At 38.9% G+C, this 12,977-nt stretch overlaps 1 protein-coding gene across 1 annotated transcript in view; it reads right to left on the bottom strand.

Annotated features, from left to right (window-relative positions):
- The window catches only part of Myh15 (myosin heavy chain 15), a 116,271-nt gene extending 104,020 nt beyond the window's left edge, over positions 1–12,251 (bottom strand). Inside the window, exons 1-6 of the mRNA XM_055593174.1 lie at positions 12,167–12,251; positions 8,159–8,265; positions 5,364–5,507; positions 2,066–2,222; positions 1,229–1,256; positions 222–315 (exon numbers count right to left, since the gene is read on the bottom strand). Of these exons, the coding sequence (XP_055449149.1) occupies positions 222–315; positions 1,229–1,256; positions 2,066–2,222; positions 5,364–5,507; positions 8,159–8,265; positions 12,167–12,251 (615 nt within the window). The remainder of the gene's footprint in view (positions 1–221; positions 316–1,228; positions 1,257–2,065; positions 2,223–5,363; positions 5,508–8,158; positions 8,266–12,166) is intronic.
- Between the last annotated feature and the right edge of the window lie 726 nt (positions 12,252–12,977).

Below are 12,977 nucleotides of genomic sequence, written 5' to 3'. Positions count from 1 at the left end.
GCTGGAATGAATATCCTCTCAAAGAGAATGCCAGAATAAACTCTCCCTTTCATAATTGTGGAATCAGATATTTTGTCATAGAATGAGAAAAGTAACTGCTACGCTTTTGCCAATTGTCCTCTGGTTATTTCCTCCTCCTTATTCCTCGTTCTTGTCAGGGAAGAGGCTGCATGTCTCAGTGGATGAGGATCCCTCACCTTTCATACTGTATGGACACTTACCAGCTTTTTCTTGGGTTCATTTATGGCTGCCATGGTGGCAAAGTACTGAATAGTCAGTTTGGTGTTCACCGTCTTTCCAGCGCCAGATTCTCCTCTGTGATTTAAAATCGAGAAAACTGTTAACTGGTTCTGATGATCAATGGAATGAAAGTGAGCTAATTCTGATCATATCTATCCTCTTTCTTAGAAAATGGCTTGCCAATCATTTCACCAGGAAACTGTGCTTTAGTTTTCTTCTTTCCTTTGATAATCAACTACATTTGCTCCAGCCTGCCTTTACATATATAAAATTAAGAAGCCCAGCCACTCTATTGGAAAAAGGCATAGATTTGAATTTGAACTAGTCACTCAGTACTAAGTTCCTAAAAAGCCATGGTCCCTTTTAAGGTAACAGGAACCAACAGAGTCGATGACACAGCATGTCACTATCACGGCAAAAGAAGTCCACAGACTTGGGCATGTCATAACCCCTTGGGTATCACCCACCTATTCACACTAATATGCCCACTTGATGCTCTTTCCATCAAAATAACCCTCCAATAAGGTATCCCAAGGTCCTCTTCACCCTCTCTTGTTATCCTCCAAAGACACACTATGTATTACTACATGTAGTATACATGGCTGCTTAAAGCATGGAGTTTATCTGTTTCATGAGCATAGTGTATGGATGGTCAGCGTCTCTGCTTAATTAGCATGGAGACCTTTAAAGTGGCTGATTTCCATGCCTGAAGGCCTCTTCCCTGAGAAGGAACTAAACTAGCTTATACTGTGTAGCATCTACGGAGTTTCTAAATGATGGTGGCAGATTGCCGTAAGCCATATCTACAGAATTCACTAAAGCAGCGTCACTACTTACATAGTATCTTTTCCTACCTGGAATGCATTTTGTACCTAAAGACTAAACAAGTTAAATTTGACAAACTTAAGTTTTGCTCTCAGTGAAATAAGAATATCTATTTCTAATAAAACTTCACATAGGGAAAAAGGAAAATGAGACAAATACTTACGTCAAGATTAGGGACTGATTCTCTCCATCTACAAAAAAAAAAAAAAAAAAAACATGCTGAGATATTCTTATGCTTGAATCTTATGTACTGGCATAATTCAGGAATTTATAAATATTTCTCTTAATAATAGTTTCAAAAGAATCATGGAAAAGGATTTGTTTAATGCATACTTGCAAACCCCTCATTTAAACGATGCAGTACAAAACATATACCCCTATTTTTACTACTCACATGTACATATAAATTCTAGACCTTTTTCTTCACTCTAAACATAACGAGTTACTAACTAATGGTTGACATTTTCAGTCTTTTAAGGATCACTGCATGGACAGGAGAGATGGCGCAGATGTTAGGAGCACTGGCTGGCTGCTCTTCCAAAAGTCCTGAGTTCAATTCCCAGCAACCACATGGTGGCTCATAACCATCTATAGATGCGATATGGTGTCCCCTTCTGGTCTGCAGGCATACATGCAGGCAGAAAACTGTATATATAATAAATAAATAAATCTTAAAAAAAAAAAAAAAGAATCACTGCATAACACCAGCTATAGAATAGCTTCTGTGTCAGACACATCTGCAGGGGGCATTATCTGGGCCAGCCTCCAGCCCCAGCACTACAAATGCATTCTTTCACTCTGAAGTGCAAGCTAATTGTCCCTGTAACCATAGGAGGCCCATACTATGTCACCCGCATTTTATCTAGAAGGAAACAGAGGCTTCAAGAGATGAGGCAGCTGTGAGGCCATGCTCTGTCACAATGCCTAAGTGTCCTTTGGTGACACGGAGAAAACGTTAATCAGAGATCCTCACTTTTCATTTTGTAGGGCATCTACTTACTGCGAAGCATATCCTGAAAGGCACGATTGGCAACAGCAAAGATGTGAGGGGGAGCCTCAGATCGCCTCTTATTTTTATAGGCAGCCATGACCTCTTTCTGATACACGGGGAGCCACTTGTAAGGGTTTATAGCCACACAAAAGAGACCTGAATATGTCTGAGGAGAGACCAGAGTGGATTTCAGAAAATGACTAGCAACACCCCCAGGTTTGTCAGGGCTTCCTCTGTCATAGAATGCTGGCCTGAATATTTACTTACAAGGGAACATGGAACAGGGGAGATCTGAATTCCAGTGAGGAAGGGACTTCTAACTGACGAAGACAGATCTGGGTTAAGCCAACATCAAGACCTGGGGTTATCTCTCAATCTTTGTGAGATATGTCTTAGCTTGGGTTTCTGTTGCTGTGATGAAGAAATCATAACCAAAAAGCAAGTTGGGGAGAAAAGGGTCTGGGCGTACCCTTCCCGATCATAGGTAACTTATACTTCCAGACCATGATGGAACTTCCGGATCATAGTCCATCATTGGAGGAATTCAGGACAGAAACTCAGGCAGGGCTGGAACCTGGAGGCAAGGGCTGATGCAGAGGCCATGAAAGGGTGCTGCTTTCTGGCTTGCTTCTCCTGGCTTGCTTAGCCTGCCTTCTCCTACAACCCAGGACCACCAGCCCAGGGATGGCACCAGCCAACATGGGCTCTGCCCTCCCAAATGATCACTAATTGAGAAAATGCCTTACAGATAGATCTCCTGGAGGCATTTCCTCAGCTGAGGCTCCTTTCTCTGTGATGACTCTAGCTTGCGTCAAGTTACACACAAATCCAGCCAGTACACGTACTAATGCTAAAACATCTGAAGCATGTAAGTCGTTTTATAAACATAGATATTTTATCTGTATGAACATTTGCCTGCATGCACGTATGCATGTGCACACATAATCTGCCTGGTGCCAACAAAAACCATGAAAAGACACTGGATTCCCAGGAGCTGGAGTTGCAAATGGAGTGAACCTCTATATTGTTAAACCCAGTTCCTCTGAAAACTCCACAAGTGTCATTAAGCATTGAGCCATTTCTCTAGTCCCCACATGTAACTCTTGAAGAGAGATTGGGGTAAAACCAACACAAGGAATACCGGTAGCACTAAAAAGTCAGCAAACACAAGGAAGTCTTTTCCTCTTAGAGCTCCAGAAGTAAAAACCCCACTATTTTTTTTTATTTGAGATGAATGTCCTTCAACACTGTACATTAGTCAGATATTATTAGTTAGATTATTAGTTAGATATTGTTTTCATCTACCCATTCAGTGGCAATTTTATTGAGAGACAAGTCTTCAGAGAAACTAAAACGGTCACTTGGTTAAGTCAGATTGTTAAAGGCTAGGATGGTTGCATGTCACAGCCTTGGTGAAATGAATCCCTACTGCCACCATCTTCACCTAATCTCACCTACTGCTTCTAGTGTATAGGTGTAGAAGAAAGAGGAGGCGCCAACCAGCAGGAACTTATTGACTGTGGACAAATCAATTGGTTTCCCAAGTTCTGGATGGGTGACAGAGACAGGCACTGAATCGCTTGCTCTAACTGATTTTAATCCTCTAACTTGTATGTAGAGTCGGACACTGATGCCCCATTTTATATAAAGATAGAATTAGGGAGTTTTACAAGACAGGGGAAATATGGAGAAAGGAGGAAGCCATCTTCACCTGGGACTGCATTGACAGTTTTCTCAGCAATATTGGACTAGGTATCATAAAAGCAGGTAGCCCATCTTCTCCCAGGGGCTTGCTGTGTTGTCCTCCAAACACAATTATCTCTCATAGTGTCAGAAAAAGCCTTACTGCTGCTCATGGACCTCCATTCATAAAGCAGAAGGTCTATATACACAGGCCAGGTGTGGAAAACGAGTTCTGCAGTTACTGCCCACAGCCTGCAATTCATTTGAAATGAGCAGATATAAATTACATAGACTCTATTGAATTATGTCACAGCTCCACTGGAAAGGCAAGAATACACCTCAAAATGTAATATTTTTAATTAATACATTAAGTAACTCTGATTCCTGATTAAAATTATGGTGTGGCTTTGCAGAGTGAAGAATAGAAAAACTGGCAAGTACAACTTCACACACACACACACACACACACACACACACACACACGAGTGAACTAATAATTAAAATGCTAACATCAGTGATTCATGTTTAGCAATTTTCTGTCTATATCCGAGCTTAGCAGTGCTCCTTGCCCATAAATGGAGTATTTTTATCTTTTGTTTGTTTGTTTGTTTGTTTGTTTGTTTGTTTGTTTGTTTGTTTGTTTGTTTGTTTGAGACAGAGCCTCTATATAGATCCCTGACTGTCTGGGAATTCACCATGTATACCAGGGTGATCTCAAATTCACAAAGATCCACCTGCCTTTAACTCTCAAGTGCTGGTATTAAAGATGTGAACCACCACACCCAGCCTTTTTATCTTTTTCATTGACTGATTCATTACTTAAGTGTTCATTGAGCACTTAATAGGAAAATCCAGCATCCCTTCAAGGGGCACACAGTCTGATGCTAGGAAAGATACATAAACTATGTGACAAGCATGGCAAAAATTGTGACCATAAACACATGGACACAAAAGCCTCAGCACCTCTTTCCTGAAAACATTAATACAGAATCCCATGGAATATGCCCAATGACTACATAGGTCTCTCTAGACAGATATGAATGTGTAGTCATAAATATATGTTTATCCATTCCATTTTTTGCTTTTGGAGACAATGTTTCTCTATGTAGCCTTGGCTGTCATGGTACTCACTCTGTTGACCAGGCCAGCCTCGAACTCACAGAGATCCATGTGCCTCTTTGAGGGCTGGGATTAAAGGCATGAGCCACCATCACCCAGATTATTTATCCATTCCTAATGCCAGCATATTTGTGCATATGAATATAAGCAAGTCCTGGTTTTTTTCTTTACACAAAGTTAGTTGGAAGAGCAGCATCTCAAATACATTTTCCTCTGAAAATATTTTTAGTGGAATAGATAAACTTAACTAATATGTAATTGAGTTGACATGTGGAGTCTATCCTTTCAGGTTCAAAATTTTATACTTTTCATTTACTATGACATTCTGTAGGAAATGACATACATGTTGACGAGATCGAACTAGAGAACTGTTGAGACAGTTACCTCCTAGTGGATGTTCATATGAGGATATTTGAACTAAATGTAAAATATCACTGAAAGAAGTTGAGACATAGCTAATGCAAGTTTTAACGCAAGATTTTCCTAGAAAAGCCTATCTACATACATAGATCATCCAATGGTCATAACGTCTCCTCAGGGTGTGCAGCACAGAGGCTTCATTGAGGTAAAGTAACATTGACAGATCTTCAATCATTTCAAACTCTGGAGGGTTCATCTCTTGGATTTTGTCCTCCTTAATTCTCAGACTCTGCAAAGAACAGAAAAATAAAAGATGTTCATGGTGGAGTATGGTGGCACACAGTTTTAATCCCAGCTCTGGAGAGGCAGAGACAAGAGGAGTCCGTGAGTTCAAGGCCAGCATGGTCTACATAGTGAGTTCCAGGACAACCAGACCATAAGGACATAAGGAGACCTTGTCACATACACACAAACAAAGGTCTATTTTCTATTTTCCCTATAAAGATTTGTTTTCCTATGCATTTGTTTACTATTCAGAGTAAACAACCATACACCTTATGGGATCCAAGGCAGTTATACTTTGAATCCCTAGTATCCCTCAAAGACTCATAATGTTAAATGTCTGCCTCTACAGAGAGGTTGTAGAACCTCTAAAAACTGTGGTCTACAGAGAGGCCCTTAGGTAATTGGGGCATGCCATTATGGGATTGTAGGTATTGAAAGTATTGGGGGTCTCCATCATCCACTTAACACTTCTTTATCTACAGACCATGAATTTAAAGGTTTTTGTGTGCTTGTGCTCCCACCATAATGCACAGCCTTGTTTCTGGGCCCCCACAAGTGACTGCTAATATAGAATTAATACATTTTGAACTGTATGGCATATCAGAACATTGGGAATAGGTAAAGAATACTACAGTGTGAGAATCTCCTTCAATAGTATATATGTTGGAAGCTTAATTTTCAATATGGCAAAATAGAGAGGTGGTGTGAAACACTGAAGAGATCAGCCCTAAAGAAGTTTGTTCAGGACACTGAGATGGCTGTACTCAGATATTTTTTACCTGGATCTCGGGGGTCATGAGAAGTTGTTCTAAAAAATACATTTGGCCAGGCACCAGCCACTTTGCTGGATGTCCTGCTATGTGATATCCCTCTTAAACATATATTCCCATCACTTTGATGACATCCCCCATTAAGATTCTCAGCACATATTAAAATCTGCACACCTAAAGAAGCTAAGCAAGAAGGAGGACCCAAGGTAAGATGATCAATCCTCATTCAGAAACGCAGACAGGTTGGACATCGGAAAAGAGAAAAAACAAGAAACAGGACAAGAGCCTACCACAGAGAGCCTCTGAAATACTCTACCCAATAGGATATCAAAGCAGATGCTGACACTCACAGCCAAATTTTGGGCAGGGTGCAAGGAATCTTATGAAAGAAGGGGGAGATAGAAAAATCTGGAGGGGACAGGAGTTCCACAAGGAGAACAACAGAACCAAGAAATCTGGGCAGAGAGGTCTTTTCTGAGACTGATACTCAAACCAAGAACCATGCATGGAGATAACCTAGAACCCCTGCACAGATGTAGCTCATGGCAGCTCAGTCTCCCACTGGGTTCCCTAGTAAGTGGAACAGGGACTGTCTCTGACATGAACTCAGTGGCCAGCTCTTTGATCACCTTCCCCTGATGGGGGAGAAGCCTTACCAGGCCACATTGGAAGACAATGCAGCCAGTCCTGATGAGACCTATTAAGCTATGGTCAGATGGAGGGCTAGGAGAACCGTAGGAGAACCTCCCCTCTCAGTGGACTTAGAGAGGGTCATGGGAAGAGATGAGGGAGAGAGGAGAGAATTGGAAGGGAATGAGGGAGGGGGCTACAGCTGGGATACAAAGTATCCAGGTGTAAACTGTAATTAATATAAAACAGAATAAACTGTAATTAATATAAAAAAATTTAAAAAGATTCTCAGCACAGTTGAACTGACACCAGTATCATTTTCTTGAGGCTCTAGAACTGTGAATAAATTAAACTCATATTATGGTTTGCAAAAAGGTTATTTTGAAGACTCAGTCTCTCGGTAGTAGCTTTATTGAGAGGTGATTTGGTCAAGAGGTTTTCAACTTCATCAATACAGTCTAGTTGATTGGATTATAGCTAGTAGAGCCTAGCTTGGGAACATATGAATATGAATATATGACATTAAAGCGTATACCTTCTCTCTGTGTTATTTGTCTTTATTTATTTATTTATTTATTCATTTTGCTTCTTACCTAGGTGCTGCTTCACTATGCTATCTAAGCCTTTATTCTCTTTCTCTAGATTTTAGCATAACTGGATATTACCCATCTTTTGGTTATTATGGCCTGATATTATTTTATTAAAATCACACATCCTTTTTTTTTTCTAATGAAAAAGCATTTTTTGAAAGTACTGGAAATTAAACTTAAGTCTTCATGCATCCTGTGCAAGAGCTTTATCCCCAGTCTGTCTTTTTCTTGATCCTATGCACAGCACTGGGGGGATCAAGACAGAAGGATTGTGAGCTTGAGGTCATCCTGGAAGACAGATTGAGACTGTGTATCAAGAAAAAAATAAGCAGCAGAAATTACTAGACGGGAGAAAAAGGAGATGGAAGAAGGAGATGGCAAGGGGCTAGGAAGAAGAACTTGAAATATTGACCAAAAAAAAGTGGAAACAATTGTGAAGCCCAGAGTTTATATTTTTCCACTGAAACCATTTATTCGGATTTATTCAATGTCATTCGATAGATTTTTGATGGGAAGTGTAGGAACGCCTTAAACATAAATGAAGTCTCCAAAGCATATTACTGGCATCCCTTACCCCAGGTACTCAGTGTTAGAGAAAGAATATATTTGGTGACTGGACTAGGCAGAGAACACAGACAAGCACAGAAGGAAAAGGCCGTCTTTACCTCACCATCTCTAGTCTCTACAATTACTTTTCCATCATCATCACTTTCTTTAACCTCAGCTTCGATATAAGCATTTTTCCCATGAGGAACCCAGCATTTCTTCTTCCCTAGAGAGAAAATATGGGTTATAACTACAGCAACTCAAGGGTATCTCTAATGGTCATTTTCATACTGAAGCAGACTTGTTTCTACTAAGTCTTAGAGTCATCAATATAAGTCACAATTTTATATAAAAACATGAACGCTAACCATGACTGCTTGCCTGCCCATGCATGATTATAAAGAAACAAGAAAAGTCTCAGCAAGCAGATGTCTTCCAGCATCATGGGCCCTTAAGTTATAAGAAAATTGTACACCTAACTCACCTTCTCCATCCGACCACACCACTAAACCCTGGACATTCTCCTGGTTATTCTACTCTTTCTCAGAACCCTTCAAAAGACTCACTCAGAAATGATCTAGTTGCATCTGTGTAAAACTGTATGTTAGTAGACTTGTCCTTCAGAGTCCTTATGCATCATATTTTAACCTTTGAATGAAAGTCTGGTAAGAGAAGGGCATGCTAAATTGAAGAGACTGAAGAAGGAGAATATCGGTTATTTGTTTTATAATAAAATGGACTCATATTTCCCATCATATATTATTTTTCCTTCTTCTGAACGCTCAGAAAGTAGTTTTTCATAAAAGTAACCCATAAAATACTTTAAATGATATAAATTAGAAGTTCTGGGAATACACGAGACAGCTTCTCTAGGTTCATTTAAATACTCATCAAATTTTCTTCCACCTGAGGAAAGTAACCTTTTTTTTTTTTTAATTTATTCAGTTCACATCCCTATCACAGCTCCCTCCCTTATATCCTTCTGGTCTCTCCCTCCTTCTTCTCCCCTAAGCCTCTCCCCTAGTCCTCAGAAAGATGAATCAGAAATATGGTCTTCAAAGAAAATGAATCCTGGCATGCTACAAGAGTTCCTCAACCAAATAGGAAAAAGGGTGAGGGAGGGAGGACGTTGGTTAAAACTGATTCAACTATGATGCTATTGAAAATGACAACTAGGTTACCACCACCATCTCTAATTTCTGAGTTACAAAACTTTCAGATATTTCATTGCTGCAGGACAGGTGGTCCCCACCAGATGCTTTCTCTAAAGCTGGGCTGTGTGGGTCGGGGGAGTATGAGTGTGTAAAAAAAAAAAAAAAAAAGAGGCAATGAATTGGGTACCATTCTCTTCTCCCACAATTCTTGTCTCTGCATAGAATTTCATTGTTCACCATTTTTTCTTACTCTGACAATTTACAATCCACTGCTTCCTCCCTTTCCCTAATTACAAACAATTCCCTCTGAAAACTGCTTTGTAAGCAGATGGGATAAATCCCTTGTAATTCAGTTTTCATTGCCTTTCTACTTTTTTATGCTTTTGAATACTGGTTTTGTTTTATACTTATTATTGTGGTCCCATTTATGCAAACACTGATGTTTTTATGTTCATATATGAAAATATATTTGATTTTTAAAATTACCTGTTTAGCATATTAAAGGCTATGCATTTCAAAATATATTATAACTGGAAAGAAATTTGATGATTCTCTGCCTCTCTGTCTCTCTCTGAACTTGAAAAGAAGGATAAGACTTTCTCACAGTGCCAACGGTGCCATAGTTAATTATTAGCAATGATTAAAATAATTACTCTAGAAATAAAATTACCTGCCTCCTAAATTAGTTTTCTTCCATTATCTCCTGCTTCCTCTAGCCAGTGCTTAGCTGCTTTTCTCTCTTCAGAGTTTCTCTCAAGGAGGGCTCACCTCCCACCCCATGGTTAGCTCTTTGTTTCATCATCCCTGGATACAGGGGGAGTGAAGAATTTTCCAGAAGCCTTTTCCTGAGACCTAGTCCATGGCAGCAATTATTTTTAAAAGATAAAGTAGATAAAATAAGTTACTCTTTAATTCCTTTTGGCCATCAATAATGCAGAGCTGTGGATGCTGATAGTACTGTTTTTGAACTGGGTCTCTAGACTTAAGTACTGGCCTTGCTACTAAGGAGTTGTCTAACAGTGGTTTCATCTCATGGTCATCGATAAATGAAGGATATTTCCCCCATGTTATCTCCTTTGGGCTAACCATTTCTAATTAAATGCCTCATATAACGGGAAGATGGTCAACATTTACTAGAGAAAATTTGAGATGTATAAAATGTTTAAAACATTAAGACCCACTACAAAAAAAGCTCAGAAGTGACCAGTGCTGTTTCTCTGTTATCATTTCTTACAGGGCTCTGTTATATGCCATGAGCTAAAATCGAAGTTAAATTATTGTCAAACTTACAGTCATATTAAATAGATACTTAATCTTTTTTAGTACAAAATAATTTATTTGGTTTTGGAGTGTCATTCTTTTTATATTTACTTCTAAAACTATTGACCTTCTTCCCTGACACCCAGCAGTTCTAGTTTTCTTTTCTGAGCATCATTATACCACATTAAACTCATTATCAAGCTTATAGCATTATTTGTTCCTAACGGCAATGAAGGAAGGTAGGTAGAACAAGCATTTTTGTTTATCTAATTTTGGCAAATAAACTAAAGAATGCTCAGTAGGGTGAGATGCTTTATTATGATTATAAAGTAATAGATGAACAAGAACAGAGACTTGAAATCTAAGCTGGCCAAATACTCATCATCAAATTGTTTCCATTTAGCCTGAGTTCTAAATACAAACTCTACTGTCTTGTAGCCCAGACATATAAAGAACTTTTGGTGTTTTCCATCTTTTTTATGCCAGTGAATATCTATAAAGGATTATGTGATAAAAATTAATCAAGATATGTTGATTACTCTATTTTAAGTAATCATTTATAGTGTTAACTCCATTAATGAATGATCCAATTATATCTCCTGTACTGTGCCAATTTTGATTTTTCTCCATGGTACCACTATTACCATCTTGTCTTCATTATCTAACTGCCTCTGATACACCTCTGCATGGCCACTTCTGACTTCAGGTACTGTTCTGTTACTGTATTTGAGCTGAAGGATTATAATTAGCTACTTGGAATACAATCACACTAATGAAATACAAGGACAGGAAACTGGGAGCTGATCCAGGACTGGTGGGTTTGTGACAGAAATACAATTTCCTTCATAACTAGCTTGAATTATAATTGGTCACATTAAAGTCTAATGGTGAGTAATTCTGGATACCAGAACAATGTTCAGTTTTTATTGTGCACTGTTAAATAATTTTAAAAGTAAGACACGTAGGTGACCTGATGCCAAACCACACTGTGAATCTGACTTCCAAATCTCCAATTAGCTGAAATGTAGAGAATGACCGTGCAACCCAGACATATAAAAAAAAAAAAAAGAATGGGGGTGAAGGTCACATTTATTTGGAAATTTTAATGTAGAACTTGGCCTTTTTATTTGAAGCTAAATCCTCATTAACCTTTGGCCTTGCATGAAGCACAAAGAAATTTTGAATTCCAGTGTCAGTCCCCTAAGTGATCTTTCTTTTAGTTCGGCTGAGAAACCCTGATGACCTATGCCAGAGGGCCAGATTCCAAGAGCAGGAATGTCTGAAGACAGATACAAACTCTCATCTCCAGGTTCCCAGCCTCCTAGAATCATTTTTTTCCCTTCTTTACAGTGTGCAAAGCCAACTTCAGCCAAGTCACAGTCCTCTCCCTGCTCAATTATGTGCTCACTGATAATACGTTTCTAAGAAAGGCTTGTCCTATGGCATCCCCTAGAAGAGAATACTAGTCTGAGGGCTGCATAAATAGGGTATGGACCTGGGATTCCTTTCAGCCATTTTGCTCTTTCTGGAAAATTTCTATTCCTGGCCTGGAGACTCTGATGTCTTCAGTTGTTCAAAGATTCATGGGAGCTGTTTGCACACCAATCAAAATAAGTTAGTCCCCAGAACTGATGATTCATTGCAACAAGCAAATAGTAATACACCTTGAAGTAATAATATGAATTCAAGGCAGCAGACTCCTCTAACTCTTACCATCAAAGGCTGGGGACTGTAACAGTGGGTCAGCCTTATTTCTTCTGAGGAAGGCTGCGGCATCTCCAAACTCAGACAGCTCCATCATTCCTAAATAGCCACTGGGGGACAAAAGAAATGTAAGACTACAGGTAATGTGAAAGGATTCATTCTGCAGAAGATGTGAGGAGAAAAAGTAGAATTGGTTTAAAATTATAAATAACTCATAACAGGTACACTAAAGAATGTTTCTTCTGTGTCTGTGACATGGTACAACCATATTCAAGAGCATCTAAGTCCAATAAAGCCAGGTCATCCATTAAGCACTGGAGGCTCAGTGTCTAGGGTCAAAGGTGCTTTCAGGAACCTATGTATTAATTTCTTTAAATATCAGAAGAAATATATAAATAAAATATTGAAGACATATAATAATAATAATAATAATCTTACCCCAGCTTTTATTTAGTTTATACCAACCAAATTTCAAAACAAAATTTTAATAATTTTATAGAGATAATGCCTCTAAAATGACAAAAGTTCCTGAGCCTGGTAGAAGCTCAACCACAACCTTGAGCCACAGAGTTCTGACCATGGCAAGTGACACAATAAATAAAGTTGACAACTGTTAAGCTGCAGACACTAGGACTCTTGCTATAAATGGAGGATAGACTCTAGCCCCCTCTAGGTATATCAAATATTATACACAGAAATGGTTACAGACACATTTTCGGTAAGCGTATAAGATAATTAAAATATGAGTGTCTTTTCAGAGATGACTATCTGGTTCAGTCAGGTGGACACTGGGGATATAAAAGGAACAGTACAAGAAATC

The sequence above is a fragment of the Psammomys obesus genome, unplaced genomic scaffold (assembly GCF_907164565.1).
Source record: "Psammomys obesus unplaced genomic scaffold, mPsaObe1.curated_primary_1811, whole genome shotgun sequence".
Taxonomy (NCBI): Eukaryota; Metazoa; Chordata; class Mammalia; order Rodentia; family Muridae; genus Psammomys; species Psammomys obesus.
The sequence above is the reverse complement of the archived record's forward strand: the minus strand, read 5'-3'. Positions and strand labels throughout refer to the sequence as shown.